Genomic DNA, 13,128 nt, shown 5'->3' on the forward strand with positions numbered 1-13,128 from the left:
GGTGTTTAAATGGGAAAAAAAACTAAAAGAAAGAAAGTGTATCTGGGAAGAGCATCTACAGGAGAAAGAAAGGAGTAGGAGTGAAAGAGTGGGAAAGGAGGAGACATTGTGAGGCAGCAGGTGGGTTAACATTTAGACTGTGAATGTCATCTGAAGACAGCATGTATGCCTTATTTGCTTACTTCTAGACTGTCTGCCGCTCTGGCGAGGTTGTGTGTCTCTCAGGTTGGAGCGAGGGGTGAAAGGGAGGAGTGTGGTTAAGAGAGAGAGAGGGGAAGCGGAGAGGGAGTGAGGCAATGGCCCATATCGTTGCAGGGGGATGACACTGGGGAATAGGGAGCTCATGACGGACGTGGAGGATGCAGTGAAATATCTAACAGCTGAGAGGATGTTTTCATCATGGGTGTGAGACTGGAACGGTGAGGGGTCTCTCTCTCTCTCCCCCTTGGGTGTTTGGATTAGCTACTTTGCCCACTGACATTTACAACATCACACACACACACACACACACACACACACACACACACACACACACACACACACACACACACACACACACACACACACACACACACACACACACACACACACACACACACACACACACACACAGTTAGATTCCACCTGGAAGTGGTTCTCATAAAACTGAGGTAGATTGAAACTTAGTGTGTAGCATAAACAATTAAAGGTTTACCCAAAACGTCTACTGTGTTATCAAGTTCTGTTATTATGAGCTTTGAAAGTTTTTTTTTTTTTTTTTTTTTACAAGAAGCCTGTTTCAAGACATTTGCGGATCTTGAATTGAGTTTAAAATGGCCTTACAGTATCAAACAATCTCAAGATTAATTTAGTCTTGACTGCTGAAGATAATAATGATAGTTTAAAATGTTGGCAGAACTTGGCACATCTGATTGTTAGCTGTTAAACTCATGCTATATGTGACTTTTTTGAGCAATTTGAATGCTGCTAGAGTCTGTTAATGCTCTTTGGTGTTTCTGTCGGCAGCATGACCTAAAACACCGTCGCTACAGGTAACTCAGAAAGGGCAAATGCTGATTTCAGCAAACACTAAAATGAACTTAAAATAATTAATAAGGTTGCAGTTATTTATATCAGTAGGAATTAATAAAAGCTGCTGGAAAATACTTGGTGACGCATGTTTTTCTTACTGTTTTTTTCCATCATACTTTTCTACGTTGCCTGTTAAGATTGCGAAACTTTAATTTAATTTTATCTGGCATTAAATTTAACTTGGTGAATCCTGCAAGAACACAATTGTTTACTGTGTCTGTATTTATTCAGATATCTATGTGAAAGCTACATGGGGCACAACTTAAAAAAAGGGAAGCAATGGACTTGTGAGAGAAAGAAAAGATACAACATTTTTAAAGGTCGCTAGAATTAAGGCGACACTTTTAAAGTGATTACCTTTTTCAAACACAGATATTCAATTCAATTTAAAAACTGCTAAAACTATTTAAAATCAATGTTAAAACTGTTGGTGAATAAGTGAACAGCTTTCATATCAAGTTTATAAATGAATTTACACTGACAGTTATCGCAACATGCAGTGAACAATGACTACCCAGGTGGTGTGATCATCTCGGTCAAAAAGCTGAGTGTGAAAAACAAACAGTTCTCATTCTCAATGTTCACCATCTTGGATGCGTAGCAGAGATTGACCATCATCTGCATCCAATCCATCTTTAAAACATTGACTACAGTAGCTCTCCTCACCTGCAGCATGTTGAGCAGGAGAGATCTGAACTTGGTCCCCTCCACCATGAACAGCGCCATCTTGTCGCAGAGCTTGGCGGCAGTGGCAGCGAAGCTTCTGTCCGACACAGCCTTGGAGTAGATTGTGCTGACCACCTGCGTCAGGGATTCCTCGGACTGCGCCGAACACTGCGCCTCCTCCATGAAGGAGGCCAGCTGCTGCTCCACGCCGCTGCTGTTGCTCCTCATGCTGTTGAGCAGGTCCACCAGCCGGTCCATGTTCTGGGACCCAGAGCCTGACGCCTCCACACGAGCCTCATCCTGAGATGAGAAGGTAAATTTGTGACAAGTGAGTGGTGGTGATAGAGACAGGATTGTGTCGAGGCACCAATCTAGAGAAGGCAACAAAAAAATGTATGCCTCCTCCAAGGATCAATATGGCCTCCATCATTTTTAAATAGCAGAGGTTTGGTACAAATGAGAGGTTACCAAGAACCTGACGGTCACTCTGGCTGATCAGGAGGGGAAATAGAACGTTTTTTTTTGCCTTTTAATAAATTAGAACTGAAGACTTTAGGGGACATCTGTTCTGTTTGTATTAGTATAAGGCTAAAGCAAAATGTGAAAAAAGTGAAGAGGTCCAAAAAATTTTTGGCAAATTGGTATCAACTCGACATTTGTATCTGCTCAAGTTGAACCATTGACTTCTCGGTCAATTGTCTTACAACCTTCGAGCCCCTGGAAACAGATAGAGGGATATATACAAATTATAAAATGTTCTGCTTTTTATAATAACTTAAAAGTTCAGTGTGTAAGACTTAGTTCAAAGGGGTCTATTGGCAGAAATTGAATATAAAATAATCCTAGTGATGTTTTCACTAGTGTGTTTCATCTAAATTATACAAATTGTTGTTTTTTTTATCCTATAACAGCCTCATTATATTTAATACTTATATATTTATCTGGAGTGGGTCCTCTGCCATGTTTTTTACAGTTGTCCAAACTGGACAAAATTAGCACCTTTTGCGTTTTTATGACAACTGAAGGCTGCCACAAGCTCTCTTTCATGTTGCAACATGACACTTCTCCACTAGATCTCACTAAATTCAGATATCATCATGGAAGATTTTGGCCAAATGAAAATGAATTCAGGTGGTGAGTTAGCTTAAGAGTTTTGTGCCGTACAGTGAAAATCATCAAAAACTTTTAATGCTGCTTTAGATGTTTCACCTCCTCAGTGAGAACATGTCCTCCCCTCCTCGTCTGAGTGTGTGTCATTCTGAAAACTAAATCACTAAGAAGATCAAGGACTCGAGCAACAGTGTGAGAAAGGTCCAGCATACACATTTGTATATTAAAGACAGGACATGTGTGTGCATGACCATAATGAAAGTAATTATAACAGCAAATGGCAGTGCAAGTGTACACACACACACACACACACACTTGTCCTGATTGCCTTAATACTGAGTGACAGGCGCTAAGCAGCTTTTCGGTACCTTGTCCTTTAGTCTCCTCCGCAGCCTCTCCTTTGAAGACTGCAGCAAGCTGACTTTGGGCTGCTCCGACTGGCCCTCGCTCGCCTTCCCACTTCCTGCTGGGTTGGGAGATACTCGCAGATCTGGGAAAGTATTTGTAAAGGGTGTTGACTCCGATTTGGGTGATTCATTGGGACTCTTGCGGCTGCAGTCTTGAGGCGGTCTGATCTGCTCGTCACCAGCTTTTACATTCTCAGTCTCTTTGTCTTTGGTTGTTCTCAGGGTTATGCCTTTGTCACCCATGGTGTTAGTCTGTCCATGCCCCTGACCTTTCTGATTGTGGTGCCAACGCCGGTTCTGGCTGTAGCCATAGTGCGAGGGTCCTCCTTGGCGCTGGCCATGTCCTCCCGGGTACTGGCGGGGCGGCCAATCGGCACTATTGTTTCTGTTATCTCCCAGTTCTGTTATATTCTGCTGCTGTTGGATGTGATCCCTGTGGTGCTGCGGTGACTGTTGCTGTATCTGCTGAGGCTGGCTCTTCCCTCCTCCACCACCTCCTCCTCCTCCCTGAGGCCGCTGCTGCCTCCTGGAATGAGAGCAGGTTTCAGTTAGCTTCACTGTGGTGTAGCATCAGCTGGCTTGTGCCTTCACCTGCTCAGCTTCACTCAGATCAACACTCTGTGTTACACTTGCACCATTATGGCTTTAAACATCTTCCCATCCCCCTGAACCTCCCAAAACCTGAGCAAAATGCTCAATGTTCTGTTTCTTATCTAGTCACAGTTACTAATGCTCCTTAGTAACTATTACTGTCACAATTCACAACTAGATACAAACAGTACAAAAAGTAGCAACATTTTCAAAGGCCAAGTGCCTGCTTACATGTGGCTGCCCATTGTGTCTGTGTTTTCCTGTCCTGCATAGCTCTGTCCTTTTTGCTGCACTGGCTCTGGGCTTGAGGAGCCGCTGACATATGGTCTAGAGGATTAGTGAACCTGGCACTGAGGAGGTAACCTATTATCTCCCTCAGCCTGTGAACTAGCACAGAACTCAACAAGCAGCCACCCTGCTCACCTTTTATAAGATGACTCCAAAGCTGCTTTTTACATAGCAAAATGTTGCAGGAGGTGAATAAATGTCTAATCTTGTCTTTTTTAAGTTAAGTAAATGAAGGGGATTTGCATCTTTTGAGGTTATTTACAATAAGGAGCTGTGGTTCTTCAGCAGGGTCTGGTGCTCTGTGTGATGGAGCACATTTCTTCTCAACAATATTGTGTCACAGGATCCCTTTCACTGCTCTTGCATATCAGTGATTCTTCAGTTCTTGGTTTGTCTCTTCTCGGACCATTGTCAACACTGCATCCCACGACCAATCTGACCCAATCCACTGGCCATAACTTCTTAGACGCTGTCAGGTCTTACAACAATTTGACTCCAAGAACAGACTGATGTTGTTAGGAGGTAACTTTGAGGTGCCTTTTTCTTTTGCAAATTGAGGTATAATTATTCAGTGATAGATTTTTTGTGATCAAGCTTCAGCAGCCTCACCATAGACTTAATTTTACCTGCTCAACACCTGCATATCTAAAGTAGCCCTAATCACTTAAATAAAAACCAATACAAATAACAACAAAAACACAATAACTCAACATAAATGTTGACATGAAGTCAACTGCTTAAGCTGCTAAATAAAGCACAACAAATTCAGATAATTTTGAACCATTAATACCTGGGCAAAAAGTCCAGATCTTATGTTTGAAATTGATAGAAAAGCAAAGTACACTGAGCCTTAATCATAAGGATCAAACAAGAGTGCATGTAGACACCAGAGTATGGATACGCAGACAAAGATTTTGATATGATAGACAGGTTCGAGTCAGATTTGGTCACAATGGTTGGGCTATCTACTTAATTTACATTGCATGTGCATGTAATGAGGGAAAATATCGGTTCAGGCTCAAGCAAGTTTTCTCTCAGACTCTAACAGAAAATTGCAGCACTCTTTAATAGACGCAGTATGAAAGGCTGAGTTTGAAGCCATAAGTAGACTTATTTTACAAAATTAATATGTCAACAGAAGAGGTCAAATAATAAAAGAATATCCAAAAAAACAAAAGTAAAGTATGTGACATTCATCAGCCTGTCAGCCTTGTGGGAGGCTGGATTGACAAGCTGAGAAAGTCTTTCAATGACTGCAACGTGGGTTTTATCACTCCTCACAAAAGACTTTCCTTGCACTTTTAATTCAGCAAACCTTCAATAGCTCAATTTCTTTAAACCAAGATACTGAAGAAAAAAAAAAGTGCCAGCCAGACAGTTTTGAGGCCAGGAAACAAAAGCACATAAACAGTTGGATCCTGTGACGGAGAAGTTCCCCGAAATGAAAAGAAAAGTTTAACCTCAGAAGTAAAGTTTGCAAACACTTTCATTTAAAACCAAAATAGTTCATTATCAGGAAAACTTACATACTGTATTTGAGCTTAAAAAGGAATCAAATATATTCATATGCACAGATAAAAAAAATATTAGTAAGAGACTGTTGCACGAATACATGATTCTATTAAGACTTTAATTTTGTAATTGTTTCCCCCTTTAAGTGCCTGAATACTCTGTTGTACAAAGAAAGAATCAATTACACACAGAAAATGAACCACAGATTAATAAGTAATGTCAATGATCATGTACTGAAGCCTTTTATTTTTTTAAGTACGCCCCATCTTTACTCTCTCTCTCTGTCTGTGTGTGTGTGTGTCGGCAGAGGCAGGAGTATATTATATTTTCGACGTTTTTTTTGCGGTTGTTCATTTGGTTTATTTCTTGCTCGCCCTCTCGGCTCCACTCTCTTGGGGAGGTTGGGAGACAGTTCATCCTCGGACTCTCTAATGTGCTCAGCAGTCTGCCTCCAGCACTTTGCACATATTCTCAGCATCTCTCAAAGTCAGCTCTGCAGCAGGCCGACAGAACTTTTTAAATCGCACGGCTTAGCTACCCTTAAAACTCCCTCTCCAGTTAGATGCCATTATTAGACACCACTGCCGACTGAGCAGACGCAAGAAGATGACGGAATTAAAAGAGCGACAGTCAATCACTTTGCTCTTCAGAGATTTGTTTTCATTTGCTTCTGTTGTTCATTTCTTTTAAATCCAGTTATGATTGAGAACGTTTCCATTGTCACATTTTGCTTTAATCAATATACTAAGCAATAATCACTCGTTTTTTTGTAGATATTTTCATTTTGTCTTTCTGATATGTAGCAGAAGACAAGGATTGTCTGACCTCTCGGGTAACGTTTCCGGCTCTGGGAGCATCAAATAATCTGCAGACATTTCTTGTCTTTGGTTTTTGTTGCTTCTTTCCGGCTCTTATTGCTCATCAAGTTTGGATGTGCATGTTCTCGTCTATTTTCTTTCTATTTGACATTTCTGACATTTTCTAAATGAAACGGTTCATTAAAGCTGTTGGATGGAAACATCTAATGATTAAAAAACACCCTCTTATCAGTTACTCCCATCAGCATCCTCCAGTGCCTCTTTATTTGTTTTCAATTACAAACTTCTCATTATTACATGGCTGCTTATCAAGGTTTTTATATAATCATTAAATTCAGTGTAATAGCTTAACACTGACTGACAGAAATATTTTCAGAGAGATTTCATTTAATATGACTGCAGAGAATGAGATTTCATAATCTTTAGCAAAGCCGCAGACTGATCAGACACTTTCAGAGTTGAGGAATACAATCTCCCCCCTCCCTCTGTCTTTCTCTCTCCATCTCTCCGAAACAGACGCATTCACTCATCTGATGATTAATTTGCTCTCTACAGCCGCTGTTGGTTTAGGATCAGCTCTAATAAGACCTCCTCTACTGGTGATGCGGAGAGGTGAAAGTGAGACAGTAATAAAATGTTAATCATGTTTAATGACTGCTCTGCAGTAGCTGGAGTGTTGCTCGGATTGACCATATATCAGTCACATTAGTGCCAGGGAGATGTTTGCATTAAAGATAAATGATGGGGCCACTAATGAAATTTCATCTCACAATATCTTGTTTCTTAAACAGATCATGTCTGGTGTGATCGACTGTCTAATCAAATGAAAAGATACTTTTTTTGTGGTTGAGATGAGGAGTCTGAGAACATGAGTCAGGGTTAAATTAAGCGTTTGATGTTGGCTGGTTGGATCTCATTTATTATCTCATTTATCTACTTCTCTAATTTAAAAGTTTGAGAATTAATTCTTAATTCCTTGTTTAAACTACTGCAAATATATTTTCCACATCTACATGACCTTCTTTTTAAAAAATATCTCCTTCCAGAAGAGAACATAGGAAATGACTACAAACGATCAAACATCCATGCCAGGCCAGTAGGTGGCTATAAAGTCTACATCAACATATTAATGAAATACCAGTGAAAAACACTGTGGTCCAAGTAATACTGGGTGAGGTAGCCTGTGAATGCTAGTAGTGTGGTGCAGTGATGCTAAATTTAGCTGTAATTAGAACCAAGCGATGCTAACCAAACTGAAATCACTCACTAATCACTTTACAGTGCATTATGTAATTTTGTATTATGCCATTTTGTAGTGGTATCTGAATGTTTAGTGAAGTTATTAACACCCTATATAGTGTGCTCATTGTTTCCCATAATGCATCATGAAAAATAGCGCACAATCGCATTGCGCTCGTGGTCGGAGAGAGGAGTGTGCTGGAACAACCTGATCTGTCGTATAAATGTAAATACGAGCAGAGCAGTATATCACAGCACAAACTGCGGCAAACAAGTTTATTTCTACATTTGAAAATGATCATTTATCGTGTTAAACTTAAAATGAAAACTAAGTGTACGATAAACATTTAAAATTTACTGCTGATTTAGTGATATAAAAATTACGTTTGCATGTGGACGAGGGGAATAAGAACATTTGCAAAATATCTGCATTAGTGATGACAGGGTATAAATCAAACGTCATTTAAAATGTGTCAAATGAAAATGTTTTCAGTTCCTAATTTGTGCTCTGGGTCAGGGCTCATTTTGTCACTAACCTGGCTGAGACTCGCCGCTCCCCCCCAGGGCCAGTGGGCAGAAGTATGGTTAACTGGTCTCGGGTGAACTGATCAACCGCTCTACAAGCAGGAGAAGAGGGTATGCAACAATGCAGGTGATTGGAAGGATGGAAGGGATGGAAGACAGATGATGAGTGGAGGAAAGTGGCAGAACAATTTGTAGGAAACGGCGGGAGGAATTTTTGGGAGATTGCAAGAGATAAAGTTTTATAGAGGATATAAGGTGGAGGGTAGATAGAGAAGCGAAGAGGGAAACAAACAAAAAAAAACTACAGATAACTATGTCATTCAAACAACATGCACAGAACTTCAGGAACTGAGGAATGCTATGGGCACTAAAAAGGTGGAATGAATTGGCAGATATGATCATGGGAAGGGAGGGATACTGGTGATTAATCATTGCTGCTGCTATGTGGATGAGGGATTCATGAACCCGTTGGACCATTGGTTGACCCAGACTGGAGAATCGATTTGCCCGGGGGAGAAGAGAAGCCTGCAGGCTGGACAGTCAATAAGAGCCCAGGCTTCATACAAGCCGCAACACACTGGTTAATGGACTGTGGGGTTCAGTCTGACAGGTCGAGACTGTCTGACTGAACATTTGCATCACACCTTTTTTCTTTTTCACTGAGTTTAAAAATTCAAAATCCAAACCTACTGAAAAAAGTGAATGTTTGTGCATCTATACATGCATGCATAAACAAATAGGCGATTACAGTCAATAACGTTGAGTCATCTTGCCCAGAAAGTTCTGGCAGAAAGACAACCCATTCATATTAGGTGCAGAAAAATATGGAGACCTGATGTATAACCAATGCGAATACACACAAAAACTCCTGCACACACAATTTTTCACACAAAGACTAGTATGTCTAATCTTAAAAAATGTGCAGTGACAATGCACCTACATACTTTTAGGTGATATAACAGACAGCCAAATGCCACTTTTGCTCATTGTGTTTGGTTTTGCAGCCTCCATTCTAATCAGAGGTTGCATTCATAAAATGTATTTTGAACACATAGCAGGCATCGTTTTATTCAGAGAATAGATGGTGGACTTGGTGTTTGGTGTGTTTAAACATTTCTACACTGTTTAAATTGTACTTCATCTTTGTTTAAATTCCTAATGTGTGGAAACTGGATGTTCAGTCATGTAAATGTGTTTGTTGTTCAAATCTTTCTTCAATTGGAGGCACAAGGAAGTTCTTGTAAAACACACAAAATAAAGTCTACATGTGTAAACGCTCCTCAAAATAATTACCTGTTTTTTTTAAGGAAGAGAAAAAAAGAGACAGATAAAGAGCATATTAGCTTCTTTTTCCCCCCTTTTTTTGTTTTAGAGCAGAAAGCAGTAAGCAGCACATTCCAGTAAATCACAACTAATTTCAGCCCTGCTTGACGTGCCTTCTAAAGTAGAAACACATGCACTACCTCCCCTTTCTTTTCCTTCCTGCCGCAGCCAGCCTACACTTTTCCTTTACTCAATCTCACTCTCTCTCTTTCACAACGACCCTCAACCCTTGTGATTTGCATAACATACAGCCAGAGGATCAATACTCATTGCCATATTTAATCATGTGCTTGCAACAAGTTTACTTCGAACTTTATTTTTGTTTCCTCACCGACACAAAACTAAATAAACACAGATCTAACATCATTTCTGTGGTTTTTTGATGCAGTGAATATTTATTGCCTCAGGCTACTGGTTGTTTTCTGTCAGGGAGTCGAACGTGGGAGAATATCTATATAAGAGGATTACCATGTTTTATAGACAAACATATGATGTTAATGGGTTTGATGAGCGAGCACGCTAAGCTTCATAGAGGACAGTATAGTGTAATTATAGCTATGGAGGATGTTTTCTGATACAATAACCAGTTTCCGCACTTTCATACACAATCGATGATTGTCTGCTCCACCTTTGGGGTGTGGTAGAAGAGGCAATTGGCATCATGAATGTGCAGCTGTCACATCTGCAGAAATTATTTGATGAAGTCATGTCAACATGGAGCAGAATCTCTGAGGACTGTTTACGACATCATGCGTAACCTATGCCATGAAAAACGTTTTGATAGCCGAGGGATGCCCTACCCAGCATTAGTATGGTGTTCCTAATAAACTGCTCTTTGGGTGTATGTATACTTTACGACCTGCCAGGAGGATCAAAAGTATTTTTTTCCACTTTTATGGAATGAATAAGATACTTGATGACTTAATAGTGTATTAATATGATCTTTGTGATCTTTCCCTATGTAAACCACTTCATGTTAGTCTGCTTGTACACTAGTGCTCCTCCCTCATGTCCATTTCTTCTTATGCCTTTTTCCTCACAACATAAATTTCATCCTGCTTTCTCCATCGCTGCAGATACGTTTGACTGGTCTATGTGATGCCTGGCTTTAGAGTAAGGCAGCAGGGGGCTACATCATGTAGCCCTCAAACATGAATGATGAATGCTAATACAAAGCTAATGTTGTGTTCACATTATAGACTAATGGGACATTAGCATCAAAATCTATTAAAAGCATTCACTCATGTTTAATGTGTCAAAAAAAACACAAGTAAAAATGTTGTCAGCTCAAGTGTTTTCAAATTTCAGAAACACTTCAAAAGTCACTGAGCAGAAACTAAAATATATTTAAGTCTAATTATATTGAGTCTCTCATTTACTTTTTAATTTTGATTCCAATATAAGAATTAATCCTCGAAAGATTTTTTAGGAGGCATTTGCTAAAGTTGGTCTTTAAAGCCACAGTACATGTCTCAACTTCTATGCCACTACATGTACCTTCTGTTATAGACGTAATATGGATAAGCACTGCATACAACCACACTTGAACAATGAAAGGGCATTGGGCATTTGCAGTGTTTTATGGTACAATGACTTAATTGGAGAATGGTGTCTCAGTCTTGAACACAGTCAGAACACAAACCATAACCCAGTAGTGATGCAGTGGACTGACCTCAGAGAACCATTCACACCAAACGTCCTGAAAATATGGCTGAACTGAAGCTGTTCTACAAGAAGAAGTGAAACAAGTTCCTCCTGGACATTGTGCAGGTCTGATCTGCAGCTACAGAAATCTCTTGTTTGAGGTTATTGCTCCCAAAAGGATGTTATGAGCAAGGGTTTACTTAATTCTTTCACCAGCAATGTGAATGTTTTAGGGATGTGTTCAGTGAAGACACAAAAGATAGTAATTGCCTTAATGTCCTAATGGTAGGGTTGGTAATTTATTTCTTTTGGACCGAATTGAAAAAACAGAAAAGTTAGCCTCTAGTAGTCAGGCAGTGCATGTGTTTTGGTGGTGTAGCTTTGACGAGATGGCCAATGGGGGGGCGGGGGGTGGGGGTGATGTATCAGCTGCATTTTTCAAAGTGTAGCCTGCTCTTCCTAGTTATTTTAGGACTATCAATCCTAGCTTTAAGCACATTTCGATGTTGTCTAACTTTGACTTGGATATACTGTAGATGACATCACATTTTATGACCAATTAATGCAGAAAAACACAGGGTTCATGTACTTGTTCTTGCCACTGTAATTATCCCATAAAAAACAAGCTGTAAAGTCCTGACTTGGAAGCAGAGTGGACGAGAAAACAGGATGGACTCTTAATGTTAATATTTCCAGCTCACAAAACAAATAGATTAAAACCTAAGAAAACTACTGTTGCTCCAAGTTTATGTTTGTGTTCTTTTCTTTTTGCCTGGCCTGCGCTGCACCCATCACAAATAAACACAATAGCTCTGGACAGAACCAATTACTCTCTGTACTTAAAAACAAGGATGAAAGTGCTTTTTTTATCCGTTCTTGTTTAGCTAAAATTTCCTCTTTTTAAACCACAAATACAACCCAAATATTTTCTCTGGGCCTGTCTCTTAGCAACTGAAGAACAGTTTTCCAGTGACATCAGGGAACAAGAAAGCAAGACTTTTTTTTCTCTCTTAAGGACCTGGTTTCAATGAAGTCAGGATACAATTTCAAAATTTACTTTCAAATTTCGCACCAGAGTGACAAGACAAGTAAATACATATTCACAAAAGGAAAGAAGGTTTGACCTATTGAAGGAAAAAAAGAAAAGAAAAACCTTGAATGTCTCCACAGTGTTTTTCTTTTCTTTTTCCTGTCTGCAGAAAAGTGTGGAGCCTGCATTCCTTGACATTGCTTTGGCCGGGGAGAGATGTTAAGGCTATGGGACTGGTTGTGCACCGATGTCTGACATCAAACACAGAAAAAAACATTCCCTCTTGCTGAGGTGTGTGTGTGTGTGTGTGTGTGTGTGTGTGTGTGTGCATGCGTTACCGTCGGTCATTCTTCTTGCGTCGGAAGAGCTTTTTGGTGTGTGCAATCTCAGCCTCATTAGGAAGGGGTGGGAAGACCTGTTAGAGACAAATCATGGCATAAGAGACAGCTGCTGTCAACACATCGTGTTGATCATTTATATCACTATGGAAAGTATCTATAGACTTATTCACTGTAAAAATAGAAATACACTGTAATGTACAAACCTTTCTCACAAATAGAACAGAAACATTCAAGCATTTTTCTTTCAGTAAATGTTTTGGAACACCATTAAAACTTGTGTATGTGAATTATGAACATTTATGCATTTTTATGTGTACATTTTGGCAAATAAACTAAATCTAATAAGCTATTTTCATTGAGTTAAAGATTTCTGCTGTGTTGATACATTTTGATGCAAGCATCCTCCTCACTACTACTTAATGTTGCTGAACAGGCAGGCTTCAGTGAAGGAATCTGATATATGCAATGCATCGTGTTTGCATTATAGACAACAACATTATTAAGACTTTAGGAGCTGACTGACTTTTAGTAAGAGAAAAACTAATATTTCATCCCTGAGAAAA

The 13,128-nt window shown here is 39.7% G+C and overlaps 1 protein-coding gene across 2 annotated transcripts in view; it reads right to left on the minus strand.

Moving 5' to 3' along the window:
* The window catches only part of ctif (CBP80/20-dependent translation initiation factor), a 48,675-nt gene that overhangs the window by 11,959 nt on the left and 23,588 nt on the right, over positions 1 to 13,128 (minus strand). Inside the window, exons 8-11 of one of the 2 annotated variants that reach the window (XM_020082372.2) lie at positions 12,563 to 12,639; positions 8,239 to 8,319; positions 3,216 to 3,780; positions 1,738 to 2,037 (exon numbers count right to left, since the gene is read on the minus strand). In XM_020082372.2, coding sequence (XP_019937931.2) covers positions 1,738 to 2,037; positions 3,216 to 3,780; positions 8,239 to 8,319; positions 12,563 to 12,639 — 1,023 coding nt within the window. The remainder of the gene's footprint in view (positions 1 to 1,737; positions 2,038 to 3,215; positions 3,781 to 8,238; positions 8,320 to 12,562; positions 12,640 to 13,128) is intronic. The other variant, XM_020082373.2, reaches the window with a different exon arrangement.

Source organism: Paralichthys olivaceus, chromosome 18 (genome assembly GCF_024713975.1).
Source record: "Paralichthys olivaceus isolate ysfri-2021 chromosome 18, ASM2471397v2, whole genome shotgun sequence".
NCBI lineage: Eukaryota > Metazoa > Chordata > Actinopteri > Pleuronectiformes > Paralichthyidae > Paralichthys > Paralichthys olivaceus.